Raw genomic sequence first — 13070 nt, forward strand, 5'->3', positions numbered from 1 at the left:
TTGACACTTAGCTAAACTGATAGCTCACAGCACAAACTGGTAAGATTACTGGTTCCCACATCTTTAACCCTCTAATACCAGAACCCCTTATATTTTAAGCTCTATGTACAAATTTAATGCCAGTGCAATGGGGCTTGAGATTTACATCAACACTAAATCTTCACTTGAACATACGACTAGACTCCCTCCAGTGCGCCTTACTTAACTTCACTCCAGCATCCTTGATTCCTGATTCATATTGGATTCATATGATAATTACAATGTCAGCGACATGTATAACTATTTTGTTCCAACAGTGCAGTTGAGAAATGAATGCGTTCCTGCACATTTTTCACCTGCACCTGTACCTTTAGAGTGGGACCTTCACAGTGAAAACACTGATTACATTTCCTGTCTGAACTGACAGTCAGCTGCTCTGTTTCTCTGGGTCACAGGCAGGCCACCTGATAAAGTGCTTCCTGATGACAGAGTACTCCCTGTAAAGGAAGTGATAAAAGTGGTAATTGAATCTTTGTAATTCTGTGATATCAGACGTCTGTAAGGAAAAACGCTGGTGCCTGACACCAACAAGCAATTACCCTGTCCAACAATTGCACCACATTTTGTTTTTAACAAGGTTACACTGATCATAGGTTTAATTTAAAGTCAACATTATACATATTGCAATGATTCAAATAGTCTTATCTCACTCATTCCCTTGTTTTAACCAATGAGCTTATCAAATTTTGAAAGTTTTCTTTATTTTGGACTTTTCTGAGAAAGGATACTCTTGCTCTCAAGGGAGTGTAGTGAAGGTTTACCAGACTGATTCGAGGGACTGACGTATAAGGAAAGATTGACTAGGTTAGGATTGTTTTCACTGCAGTTCAGACAAATGAGGGGGGATTGCAAAGAGACTTATAAAATCCCAGCAGTACTAGACAGGGCAGATGCAGGGAAGATGTTCCCAATGGTGGGTGTGTCCAGCACCAGGGGTCACAGTATGAGAATTCGGGGTGAAGCATTTAAGACAGAGATGAGGAGACATTTCTTCACCCAAAGAGTAGTGTGCCTGTGGAATTGATTACCACAGGTAGTAGTTGATGCCAAAACATTGAATGATTTCAAGGGGTCACTAGATATAGCACTTGGGGTGATTGGGATCAAAGATTATGACAGGCATCTGGATGAGTCTGTGAATAGGAAGGGTTTGGAGGGATAGGGGCCAAATGGGACTAAATTAATTTACAATATTTGGTCAGCATGGACAAGCTAGACCGAAAGGTCTGTTTCCATGCTGTGCAATTCTATGACTCTATGAAAGCAGGATTAGGCTATTGAGTTGGACAATCAGCCATGATCATGATGAATGACGGAGCAGGCTCTGAGGGCTGAGTGGCCTCCTCCTGCTCCTGTCTTCTATGTTTCCACGTTTGCCTTTTTATTCGTCCAGAATGAATCTTCGCAATAGTGAATTTTTTGTGTAGATACGTTTTCGTCAATATTTTTCTTCAAAATTAGGAATTGCACAATCTACCTGGTGCCCCATGTGTAAAATGCGAGCTAAATCAAGAGTTTGTAAGCAATTGACTCAAAGCTTCTTATAGTTTGGCATTCTACTGAATGTCATAACAACACATATCTGTACATAGGCAGAGAACCTGTCACCATCCCCTAAAAAGCTGTGTAAGACTGTCAGACTGATGAGAATAATAATGGAATAGGAATACATAAAATTATAGAATACCATACTCTTGAAACTAAAATAGTTAGTTTTTGTTTTAGCATCCAAAATTTAAGCTATGACAGAAATAAAATCAGATTCATCAAATGCACACGCTTGTACACACACAAGTTTTAACTCCATTCGGATTCTCTTAGAAATCTTACATTAAATAAGTTACATTACTACAGAACCTTCATCATATTATCACCTCTCAAGCCATTTCGTACAAGGAACGTCCATTGGCGATGATTCATCAGTCTGAGAATGACACATTCTTCAATATGTCAACACTTTGGGAGTATAAACCCTGTGGTGTGCTGACACACATTCTTGTTTTTTCCAGGACAAGCCAAAGCCAAAAGTTACCATTCTTCATTTTACAGAAGCTAAGCCCCCTTTCATCATCTGTGTGAAACTGGTGAGTGATAGATATCCACTTGTTTTCATATTTTTAAAAAAATATTCAAAGGAACAATCATGAGATCAACCAGACCAATACAAGCAAACTCCAAGATGGTGGTAGAATGGATTTTGAAGTTGGTTCTTTCAGATTTTGTAACTGAGTTTAAATTCATTGTCATCTTAGAGGATGTGGAATTTATTATCAGAGGAAGTAGAGAACGAACATTGACTTTGGCTGTCTGTGCTCAAGTAACTTTTGATGGGGATCATAACCATTGTAAAAATGCTGAAAATGCCAGCTGTAAATTAACAGCCTGATTCCAAAAGTCCATTCATTTGTTGATGAAACTCATCTAGTCCCTACATACACCTGCCTGGATGACATTCAGCAGTTTATTTTTGGACAAAGTACAGACACATGCTTGCAAATTGCATCTTTGGTTCACATCACATGTTATACCATTGAGACATCTACAAAAACACAGTTAACAAAAGCACAGAAGTCACTGTTATTAATCACTGGCATGAAGATCTCCTGCTTTTGCCAAGAGGCATGAAGGTCTCCTGCTTTTGCCAAGAGGCAGCCTTTAACAGATGACTATTGCAAAGTTTGGTGTGAGAATGGGATGAACTGTTTGAATAAAATAAATAGTATGAGCGAGTATATAAAAAAGAAGCTTTTAAAAAATGTAAAAAGCTCATCCCTAAACTATAGGAGCCAAATCTTAGAACTTTCACACTCATTCTTTGAGATGAAAAGGGAAATCGCGTTTGGCTAACCTTCTGGAATTTTTTGAGGATGTAACTATGAAGATGGACAAGGGAGAGCCAGTGGATGTAGTATACCTAGACTTTCAGAAAGCCTTTGATAAAGTCCTGCGTAGGAGATTGGTGAACAAAATTAGGGCACATGGTATTGGGGGCAAAATACTGACTTGGATTGAAAATTGGCTGGCTGACAGGAAGCAAAGAGTAGTGATAAACGGGTCCCTTTAGGAATGGCAGGCAGTGACCAGTGGGGTACCATAAGGTTTGGTGCTGGGACCGCAGCTGGTTACAGTATACATTAATGATATAGATAAAGGCATTAAAAGTAATATTAGCAAATTTGCTGATGACACAAAGCTGGGTGGCAGGGTGAAATGTGAGGAGGATGTTATTAGAATACAGGGTGACTTGGACAGGCTAGGTGATTGGACGGATGCATGGCAGATGCAGTTTAATGTGGATAAATGTGTGGTTATACACTTTGGTGGCAAGAACAGGAAGGCAGATTACTATCTAAATGGAGTCAAGTTAGGTAAAGGGAAAGTACAACAAGATCTGGGTGTTCTTGGACATCAGTCAATGAAAGCAAGCATGCAGGTACAGCAGGCAGTGAAGAAAGCTAATAGCATGCTGGCCTTCATCACAAGAGGAATTGAGTATAGGAGCAAAGAGGTCCTTCTGCAGCTGTACAGGGCCCTGGTGAGACCGCACCTGGAGTATTGTGTGCAGTTTTGGTTTCCAGATTTGAGGAAGGACATTCTGGCTATTGAGGGAGTGCAGCGTAGGTTCATGAGGTCAATTCCCGGAATGGCGGGACTATCATATGTTGAAAGATTGGAGCGACTGGGCTTGTATACACTTGAGTTTAGGAGGATGAGAGGGGATCTGATTGAGGTATATAAGATTATTAAGGGATTGGACAATCTGGAGGCAGGAAGCATGTTTCCATTGATGGGTGAGTCCAGAACCAGAGGACACAGTTTAAACATAAGGGGTAGCCATTTAGAACAGAGTTGAGGAGAAACTTCTTCACCCAGAGAGCGGTGGATATATGGAATGCACTGCCCCAGAAGGCAATGGAGGCCAACTCTCTGGATAGTTTCAAGAAAGAGATGGATAGAAGTCTTAAAGATAGTGGAATCAAGGGTTATGGGGATAAGGCAGGAACAGGATACTGATTGTGGATGATCAGCCATGATCATAATGAATGGTGGTGCGAAGGGCCGAATGGCCTACTCCTGCACCTATTGTCTATTGTCAATATGTTTTTTCCTCTCAAGAAGTGGCCTGCAATTATCAATCATTTACGATTGCCTTGTAAAGATGATGATGGCCCGCATTCTTAACCTGATGCAGTATTTTTAATGGTTATCCAATTGAATAGGTGACTAGGCAACTTCAGAGGTCAGTTAGCTGTCAACAACAGTACTGGCAGCACAGAAATGGACCCTTCAGTCCAACCTTCCACGCCAAACATAATCACAAACTAAACTAGTCCCACCGATCTGCTCCTAGCCCATATCCCTGGAAACGTTTCCTATTCATGTCCTTCTCCAAATGTCTTATAAACCTTGCAATTTTACCCACATCTACCACTTCCTCAGGAAGTTCATTCCACATGTGAACCACCCTCTGTGTAAATAATTGCCCCCATGTCTTTTTCAAATCTCTCTCCTTTCACATCACCTTAAAAATGTGCCCCCTACTCTTGAAATCCCCCACCCTAGGGTAAAAAACAATGACCATTAACTTTATCCGCACCCCTCATTATTGCATAAACTTCTATGAGGTCACCTCTCAACCTCCTATGCTCCAATGAATAAGTCTCAGCCTATCCAGCTGCACTTTGGGCTCCTGAGGAAGTCCTAACATGAGGATGTATATGAGAATTACATAGAAAGATTAACTAGCAATGAGCAGGACACTGTGCGAATATCTCTGACCCTGAGCTAGGGTGAGGGACTATGAAGATACTTCCCTGGTGCTTACCTGTACTTATCCTGGAAATATCAAGCACAAAACAACTTAGTCGAATCTCTGAGTAATTCCATAGTGAAGCGCCCAGCCCCCCCACCCCATCCTCCCACAAACCAATCCCCTGACACTCCAACTAACCCTGGCCCGACTACACCCAATCTGAACTTACCTGTCTATTGTCTATCCACCTGACTGCTTCTGATCATTCTTCCCAACTACTCTCCTGAACCAACTGCCTTTCTGACTAACCTGTCATAGGCCTAACCCAACCACCAACCCCACTTCCCACTCTCCCAACTGCCACCTTAGCCATCTGACCCATCTACCCATTCACTCACTCACTCACTCATCTCTCTGCCCTTCCCACATTCACCCTCGCATTCACTGATATACAAAGCCTGGACCTTTAAAAACTTACCATATGGCAGCTAGTACCATAAAACAGGGGTGTGTCCTGTCTTCCCATCATATTTCTCAACTTCAGCAATGTTCCCTGAGGGATGCTTTGCTGTGCTGCTGACTTCTGATAAATCCAGAATAAAACAGCCCCAGAAGAAATGTGTACTGCCTTTCACCTTTGCCATGGCTCAGGAGATCAGAGCCTTTAATTCCGCAAAGAAATGGCCATCGATTTCCAGTTACGAAATCTTTTTGGTGAGCTTACCTCTGACTTGCGTTTGAATGCCTCCTTGTGAGACACGAGCTCATGGAAGCCAAAGGTGCTCCCCAGATCAAATAGATGATGCATTTTCGTAAAAATCATTGACCCACTGCCAATCCACACCCATTCTTGAGGATTTCCCTACTGGCTGCTCATGTTTGACACTGCAAGCCACCTGCATGTACAACTCGAGTTCACTCTGTCAAGAGCAGAGTGGTGAAAATTTGGCTGATGGAGGGAAATTTAAGAATGAACAGGTTACCAGCTCATTACACTGCTAAAACACCCAGATTTAACCCTGCATGATTTTGCCCCTCTTGTTCAATCTAATAGAGAGTTGTGGAAGAAGTTTAGTGCTAGGGATTTGGGCTGACAAGTAATGATGCTGAAATTTAATTTGGATTTGAATTCAATGTCAGCTGGAATCTACACAGGATAAATAAGGCCCCTCTGAGGAAGGGTCGCCGGACCCAAAACATTAACTCTGTTTTTTCCTTCACAGATGCTGCCAGGCCTACTGAGCTTTTCCTGCAACTTTGTTTTGTTTCTGTCTACACAGGATAAATTTGAAGCTAAATTTCAGAGTTAATGCTCTTGTCTTCTTATTGACTAAATAATTTAGATGGCCATTTAGCAACCTATTTCAGGTTACAGGTTACATCAGTACATTAAAGCCAATACTTTATTGCAGTTTTCTGATTTCAAATGCACAACTGCAGGGTGCTTTCTTCGGCTAACTTCAGGAGGGTTGTTAGATATTTTCATGCCTGTCAATATAGAGGTGAAATTAAAATCTTCAGATTGCAGAATCTTCTGAAGAATTTAATTAAAGCAAATTATAGCAGAGGGTAGAGATGTGGAATTTAAAACAAAAAGTGCTGGAGAAACTCAGCAATTGTGGCAGCACGTATGGGGAGAGAAGTGAAAGTAACACATCATGTCCAGTGTGACTGTGCTTCTCTATTCACAGATGTTGCAAGACCTGCTAAGTTTCTCCAGTGCTATTTCTTTATATACTTCTCAAGAATTTATTGTGTTCATTCTGTTGATTAGGTTTTATTTGAGATGTTAGATTCTGTCCACCGTAGAGAGAAATGCACAACAATATTTGGAATCCCCATCAATGGTGTGAGACCTGCAACTGCAAAGAACAAACCAGGAAGTATCTTTCCTTAATTCTGTCCTGTAGATTTCTAACATGGCCTTTGCTCACTGATAGTTGAGAATGTGGTGGGATGATGAGCAAGTTTGAGGATGACACAACAATTGACTGGATAGTTGACAGTGATGCAGAAAGCTTTAGGTTATAGGGGGATTAATCAGATGTGCAGATCAGTGGCAGCTGGAAATTAACCCAGATGAGGTGAGACACTTTGGAAGAAGAAAGAAGGTCAAGGAAGTACTCAATGAATGGCAGGACATTAGGAAGCTCAGAGGAATAGACAGATCTTGGGATGCTTGGCCACAGATCCCTGAAAGTGACCACACAGGTTAATAGGGTGTTTAAGAAGGCATACGGGACATTGCATTTATCAGTTCTAGCATAGATTATAAAAGCAGGGAGGTCATCTTGGAGCCATATGGAACTTTGGTTAGGCCACGGCTGGAGTACTGTGCAGTTCTGAACACTGCACTGAAGGAAAGATGCGATTGCCCTGGAGGGAGTGCAAAGGAAATTAACTAGGATGTTATCTGGGTTGGAGCAGTTTAGCCATGAAGAGAGGCCGAATAAGCTTGGGTTGGTTTCTTCAGAGCAGATAAGGTTGAAAGGGGACCTTATTGAGGTGTATAAGATTGTAAGAAGCACGGACAGGGTGAATAGAAAGCTGTGTGCCATTTGGTTGAAGAGTCAAGAACAAGGGGCATAATTTTAAAGTGAAAGGCAGGAAGCTTAGAGGGGATTTGAGGAAAACCATTTTCACCCAGAGGGTGGTGTGAGGTCTGGAATACACTGCCGAGGAGGGTACTTGGGGTAGCAAACCTCATAATTTTTTAAAAGCACTTGGATAAGCACTTGGAATGTCATTACATTCAAGGCTGTAGTCTTAGTGCAGGAAAGTGGGATTAGTGTACGTCGTGGCATATTTTTAGCTGTACAGACTTGATGGGCCAAATGGTTTCTTCTGTACTTCGAGATTCTATGGTTCTTAAAGCAGAACTTATTTTCTGCATCCGATACATAGTTTTTAAAAATAGGAATAGGAGTATTAAAATTGTCGCATAACTATTCAAGTATCTATCCTGGTGTCATGCCGATAGCTTTCGGGCATGCTGGCACACTCCTTTGGTTTAAGTGCCACCCTAGGAGAATGGCATGCAGACACCTTCCCTGAAAGTTTGCAAAACTATGGTAACATTTCTGCTGTTATAAACAAGCCAGCATTGTTATTATTACAGAGAGCCATAACGTACTTAAAGCCTAAAACCCATAGCACACAGCCCCTGGTGTTTGAAAGTCTCAGCATGGACCTCACCTATCCCACTACAATTCATACTCGGGCATTTATTCTTCACACTGCCAGAAATATAGAAATATTCTTGCATTGTAAATAAGAAAAAAAGTGAAAAAAAAAACAAATAGAAATGAAACTGGAAATCTGCTACAGTCAACCTCAGAGGGAACAGAGATAATGGGAACTGCAGATGCTCGAGAATCCAAGACAACAAAGTGTGGAGCTGGATGAACACAGCAGGCCAAGCAGCATCAGAGGAGTACAAAGGCTGATGTTTCGGGCTAGACCCTTCATCAGAAAAAGGGGATGGGGAGAGGGTTCTGAAATATATAGGGAGAGCGGGGGAGGCGGATCGAAGATGGATAGAGGGGAAGATAGGTGGAGAGGAGACAGACAAGTTAAAGGGGCGGGGATGGAGCCTGTAGAGATGAGTGTAGGTGGGGAGGTAGGGAGGGGATAGTCTGGGAAGGACGGACAGGTCAAGGGGGTGGGATGAGGTTAGTAGGTAGGAAATGGAGGTGCAGCTTGAGGTGAGAGGAGGGGATAGGTGAGAGGAAGAACAGGTTAGGGAGGCGGGGACGAGCTGGGCTGGTTTTGGGATGCGGTGGGGGAAGGGGAGATTTTGAAGCTTGTGAAATCCACATTGATGCCATTGGGCTGCAGAGTTCCCAAGCGGAATATGAGTTGCTGTTCCTGCAACCTTCAGGTGGCATCCTTGTGGCACTGCAGGAGGCCCAGGGTGGATATGTCGTCTGAGGAAAGTGAGGGGGAGTTAAAATGGTTCACGACTGGGAGGTGCAGTTGTTTGTTGCGAACCGAGCGTAGGTGTTCTGCAAAGCGGTCCCCAAGCCTCTGCTCGGTTTCTCCATTGTAGAGGAAGCCACAACAGGTACAGCAGATGCAGTATACCACATTGGCGGATGTGCAAGTGAACATCTGCTTGATGTGGAAAGTCATTTTGGTGCCTGGGATGTGGGTGTGGGAGGAGGTGTGGGGGCAGGTGTAGCACTTCCTGCGGTTGTAGGGGAAAGTGCCAGGTGTGGTGGGGTTGGAGGGGAGTGTGGACTGGACAAATTTTTTTAAAAATCTAGTTTACGATTGATATGTTAACATTATCAGAAACTTCTGTCAGTCATTGTGGTTAGTCCAAGGAGCATTTTGATCAAAAACAAAGATTTGGCATTTCTGCCAACATAGGAAAATTCACAACATGCATTTGCATAAAATTATAGACAGATCATTTTTTAAAGACATCATTGCAAACTTGCATGATTTCAGTTTCAGCTGTCACATTGTTTGGCTCTTGTTTCAGAGAAAGTAGACATTGTCCAATCAGTGTCTGTCAGGCGCTTAAATTTCAATGAAGCTAAAGCATTTTTCGGCCTTTGCCATGTCTAGCTGCAACAATTTAGTGCCTTGTTGAGATTCCTTCAGCTCCACTTTCTACAGGTGTTGCAGGCAGCTCTGCAATGAACTACCCAGAGTATTTCACAGTCTGACTGTTTCTCCTTGTTCTTCCCATGTAAGTGATACATTTTGTAGTAGTTCATTATGTTAATTTAGCATGTGAAATCAATCCTAAAAAGGGTTGTCAGACATGTGGTCACAAAGGCAGTCTGCTTTAACTGCTATGGTGACCCAGAATGATAATGCACCTCTCTCTAGCTCTCACATTCACTCCCTCACCCTCACCCTGTCTCTCTCTCTGTCTCTGTCTCTCTCGGTCTCTCAATGACTCTATACCTGGGGACGTATGCCCACTTTTCATTTGTTCTTGTTTGTGCTTTGCCTCCAACCATATTTTGTGTTTCCCCGGTGAAGGGTTTTATAAATGTTGTCCCTTGATTTTAGAGGCTCTACCATTACCAGCATCAGCAAAGCATTCTGTCAGCACTGTACTGCTCATCAACGTGCAGACCATTAAAGATTGCAAGTCCTTCCATATCATCACACATTTGAAGCTGAACTGAAAAAACAAATGTTTCCTGATCGAGTAAGCTTCAACATTGTCCATATCAATTACTCTTTATTAAAATAGATACAATCTGTTTCACAACTTCCCAAACAGATGTCTAGTTTGGGAGCTAGTGTTTGTATCTGCAGTAAAGATATTTGGTGGTTTAAACTTACCAAAATGGAACTGGTTTAGATTAGATTCCCTATAGGCCCTTTGGCCCAACAAGTCCACACTGCCCCAAGAAGCACCCCACCCAGACCCATCCCCCTGTAGCCCACACGCCCCTGAACACAACAGGCAATTTAGCATGGCCAATCCACCTAGCCTGCACATCTTTGGACTATAGGAGGGAACCGGAGCACCCGGAGGAAACCCATGCAGACACGGGGAGAACGTGCAAACTCCACACAGACAGTTACCCGAGGCTGGAATCAAACCTGAGTCCCTCGTGCTGTGAGGCTGCAGTGCTAACCACTGAGCCATCGTGCCACCCCAGTTCTGCCAAAAAAATACAACTGACTAGTAGTTCTTAAGATTTTTATAGTATGTTTGACATATTACTACTGACAGCGTAGCATCGATTTCAGCCCAGGAACACTTTGATTTTAAAATTCTCATTCTTGTGTTCACATTTCTCCCTGCCTTCATTCCTCCATAACCTCTGTACCTTCCTCCCCAATCACTGTATGCTCCTCCAGTTGCACAAACCACACTTCTGTGTTTCTCCAACTCAACCTAAATTTTCACTTCTGTTTTCCAGTGGAAATGCCTTCCACTGTCCCAGGAACCTTTGGAATTCCCTCCCTAAAGCTCTCTGATTCACAGCCTCTCTTTCCTTTCAGTTGCTCCTTAAAATCTGTCTCTTCAACCAGTTAAATATGCAGGTTCCTTTAAGGCTCAAACAGATCGGCTCCAGAATTGATTGAACACAAGAGATGCTCATCAAACTTTTGTACTTTAGAGGTGAGCATGGGGGCTCTTGTTGCACTGTTGCAGTGTTCCTACCTCTGATCCAGGAGACCTGGGTTCAAGTCCTATCCACTCCAGAGGTGTGTAACAATATCACTGAATAGGTTGATTAGGAAACTATCTAAGAATTGAGCTTGGAGTGGGTTAGTTAGCTCAAATGGCAACAATGTGGGTTCAGTTCCTGCACTGGTTGATGTTATCACCAAGGACTCTTCTTTTCAACATCTCCCCTCACCTGAGGCATGGTAATCCTCAGGTTAAATCACTACCACTCATTTCTCTCTATCTAATGAGTGAGCAGCCCAGTAGTCCAGTACAACTATGTTGATTTTAAAGATTTTGTGAAACAGTGGTAAGAGGTTTGGGTTCAAGTCCCACTTCCGGCAGAGGTGTGTCATAACATCACTTAGCAGGCTAAATAAAAATGTCAAGAGTTGAGTTCTTGAAGCTTTTGAGAAGTGGTCGCAGCAACATAGGAGAATGTTATTTTCCCTTTTGCCTTATTCATTCATGAGGTGTGGGCATCACTGGCCAGGTCAGCATTTATTGCCCATCTCTAATTACCCAGAGGGCAGTTAAGTGTCAACCACATTGCTGTGGGTCTAGAGTCATATGTAGGCCAGACCAAGTAATCATGGCAGATTTCCTTCCCTGAAGGACATTAGTGAACCAGATGGGTTTTTCCGACAATTGATAATGGTTTTATGGTCATCATTACACTCTTAATTCAAGACTCGTCTTGGATTCAGTTTCCACCATCTGTAATGGTAGGATTTGAACCTGCATCCCCAGAACATTAATAGTTCAGTGATAATATTACCTTCTGTTTATTGCCCATCCCTTGAGAAGATTGTGGTGAACTGCCTTCCCAAATAGCTGCAGCCTACACAAAATACATTGATGTATAAAGCGGTAAGGAGGGAATTCCAGGTTTTTAGCCCAGCAGTAGTGAAGGAACAGTGATGTATTTTCATTTTATATATATTTGGGAGAGATGCCTCTCATACGCTTGACTTAGTCTTACGTACAGAATCATACCATACAGACATTGACCCAGAACCCACCATTACCATCTCTGAATATGTGCTGTCCCATCAGCAGGGCAAACCCAGCAGAGGTAGCAATACAGTAGTTTACAGTCAGGAAGGAGTTGCCCTGAGAGTCCTCAATATTGAATCTGGGCCCCATGAAGTCTCATGGCTTCAATTTAAACACAGTTAAGAAAACCTCCTGGCAATTACTATGAGCTGTCCTCCCTCAGCTGATGAATCAGCACTCCACCATGTTGAACAGCACTTAGAGGAAGCACTGAGAATGGCAAGGTACAAAATGTATACTGGGTGGGGAATGTCAATGTCCACCACCAAGAGTGGCTCAGCAGCAGGACTACTGATTGAGCTGGTCCGGTCCTAAAGGACATAGCTGCTAGATTGGGTCTGCAGCAGTTGGTGAGGGAACCAACAAGAAGGAAAAACATGTCCTTATCAAACTGCTGGCAGCAGATGCATCTGTCCATGACAGTATCAGTAAGAGTGACCACCAGACAGTCCTTGTGGAGACAGAGTCCCTCCCTCGTGTTGAGAATACCTTCCATCATGTTGTGTCATAATATCACCATGTTAAATGGGACAGCAACTGAGGACTGGGCATCCATGAGGCACGGTGGGCCGTCAACCACAGTAGAACTGTACTCCATCACAATCTGCAATCTCATGGCTTGGCATATCCCCTGCTCAACCATTACCATAAAGCCAGGGATCAACCCTGATTCAATAGAGGCCAGGAGCAGCACCAGGCTAAGAATGAGTTGTCAACCTGTTGAAGCGACCAAACAGAAATAATTACATGCCAAACTGCATAAGTAGTAAGTGACAGACAGAGCTAAGCAAACTCACAACCAACAGACCAGGGTCCATGGTCCTGCTGATTCCAGTCATGAATGTTAGTGGATAGTTAGTGGACAACTCAATAGAGGAGAAGGCTCCACAAACATCCCAACTGTCAATAATGGAGAAAACCAGCACACCAATGCAAAAGGCAAGGTTGAAGCACTCACAGGAATCTTCAGCCACAAGTGTCGAGTAGATGTTTATCTCCCCGTCAACCAACATTTTGATTTAGTACCTCCTTTGTTACCCCCTTCTTTTTGGTTTTTGTCATTTTGTTAATTGTAACTCT

The 13070-nt window shown here is 42.9% G+C and overlaps 1 protein-coding gene across 1 annotated transcript in view; it reads left to right on the top strand.

Moving 5' to 3' along the window:
- The window catches only part of b3gntl1 (UDP-GlcNAc:betaGal beta-1,3-N-acetylglucosaminyltransferase-like 1), a 331506-nt gene that overhangs the window by 297809 nt on the left and 20627 nt on the right, over positions 1 to 13070 (top strand). Inside the window, exon 11 of the mRNA XM_059653792.1 lies at positions 2049 to 2123. Within this exon, the coding sequence (XP_059509775.1) occupies positions 2049 to 2123 (75 nt within the window). The remainder of the gene's footprint in view (positions 1 to 2048; positions 2124 to 13070) is intronic.

Source organism: Stegostoma tigrinum, chromosome 22 (assembly GCF_030684315.1).
Source record: "Stegostoma tigrinum isolate sSteTig4 chromosome 22, sSteTig4.hap1, whole genome shotgun sequence".
Classification (NCBI taxonomy): Eukaryota; Metazoa; Chordata; class Chondrichthyes; order Orectolobiformes; family Stegostomatidae; genus Stegostoma; species Stegostoma tigrinum.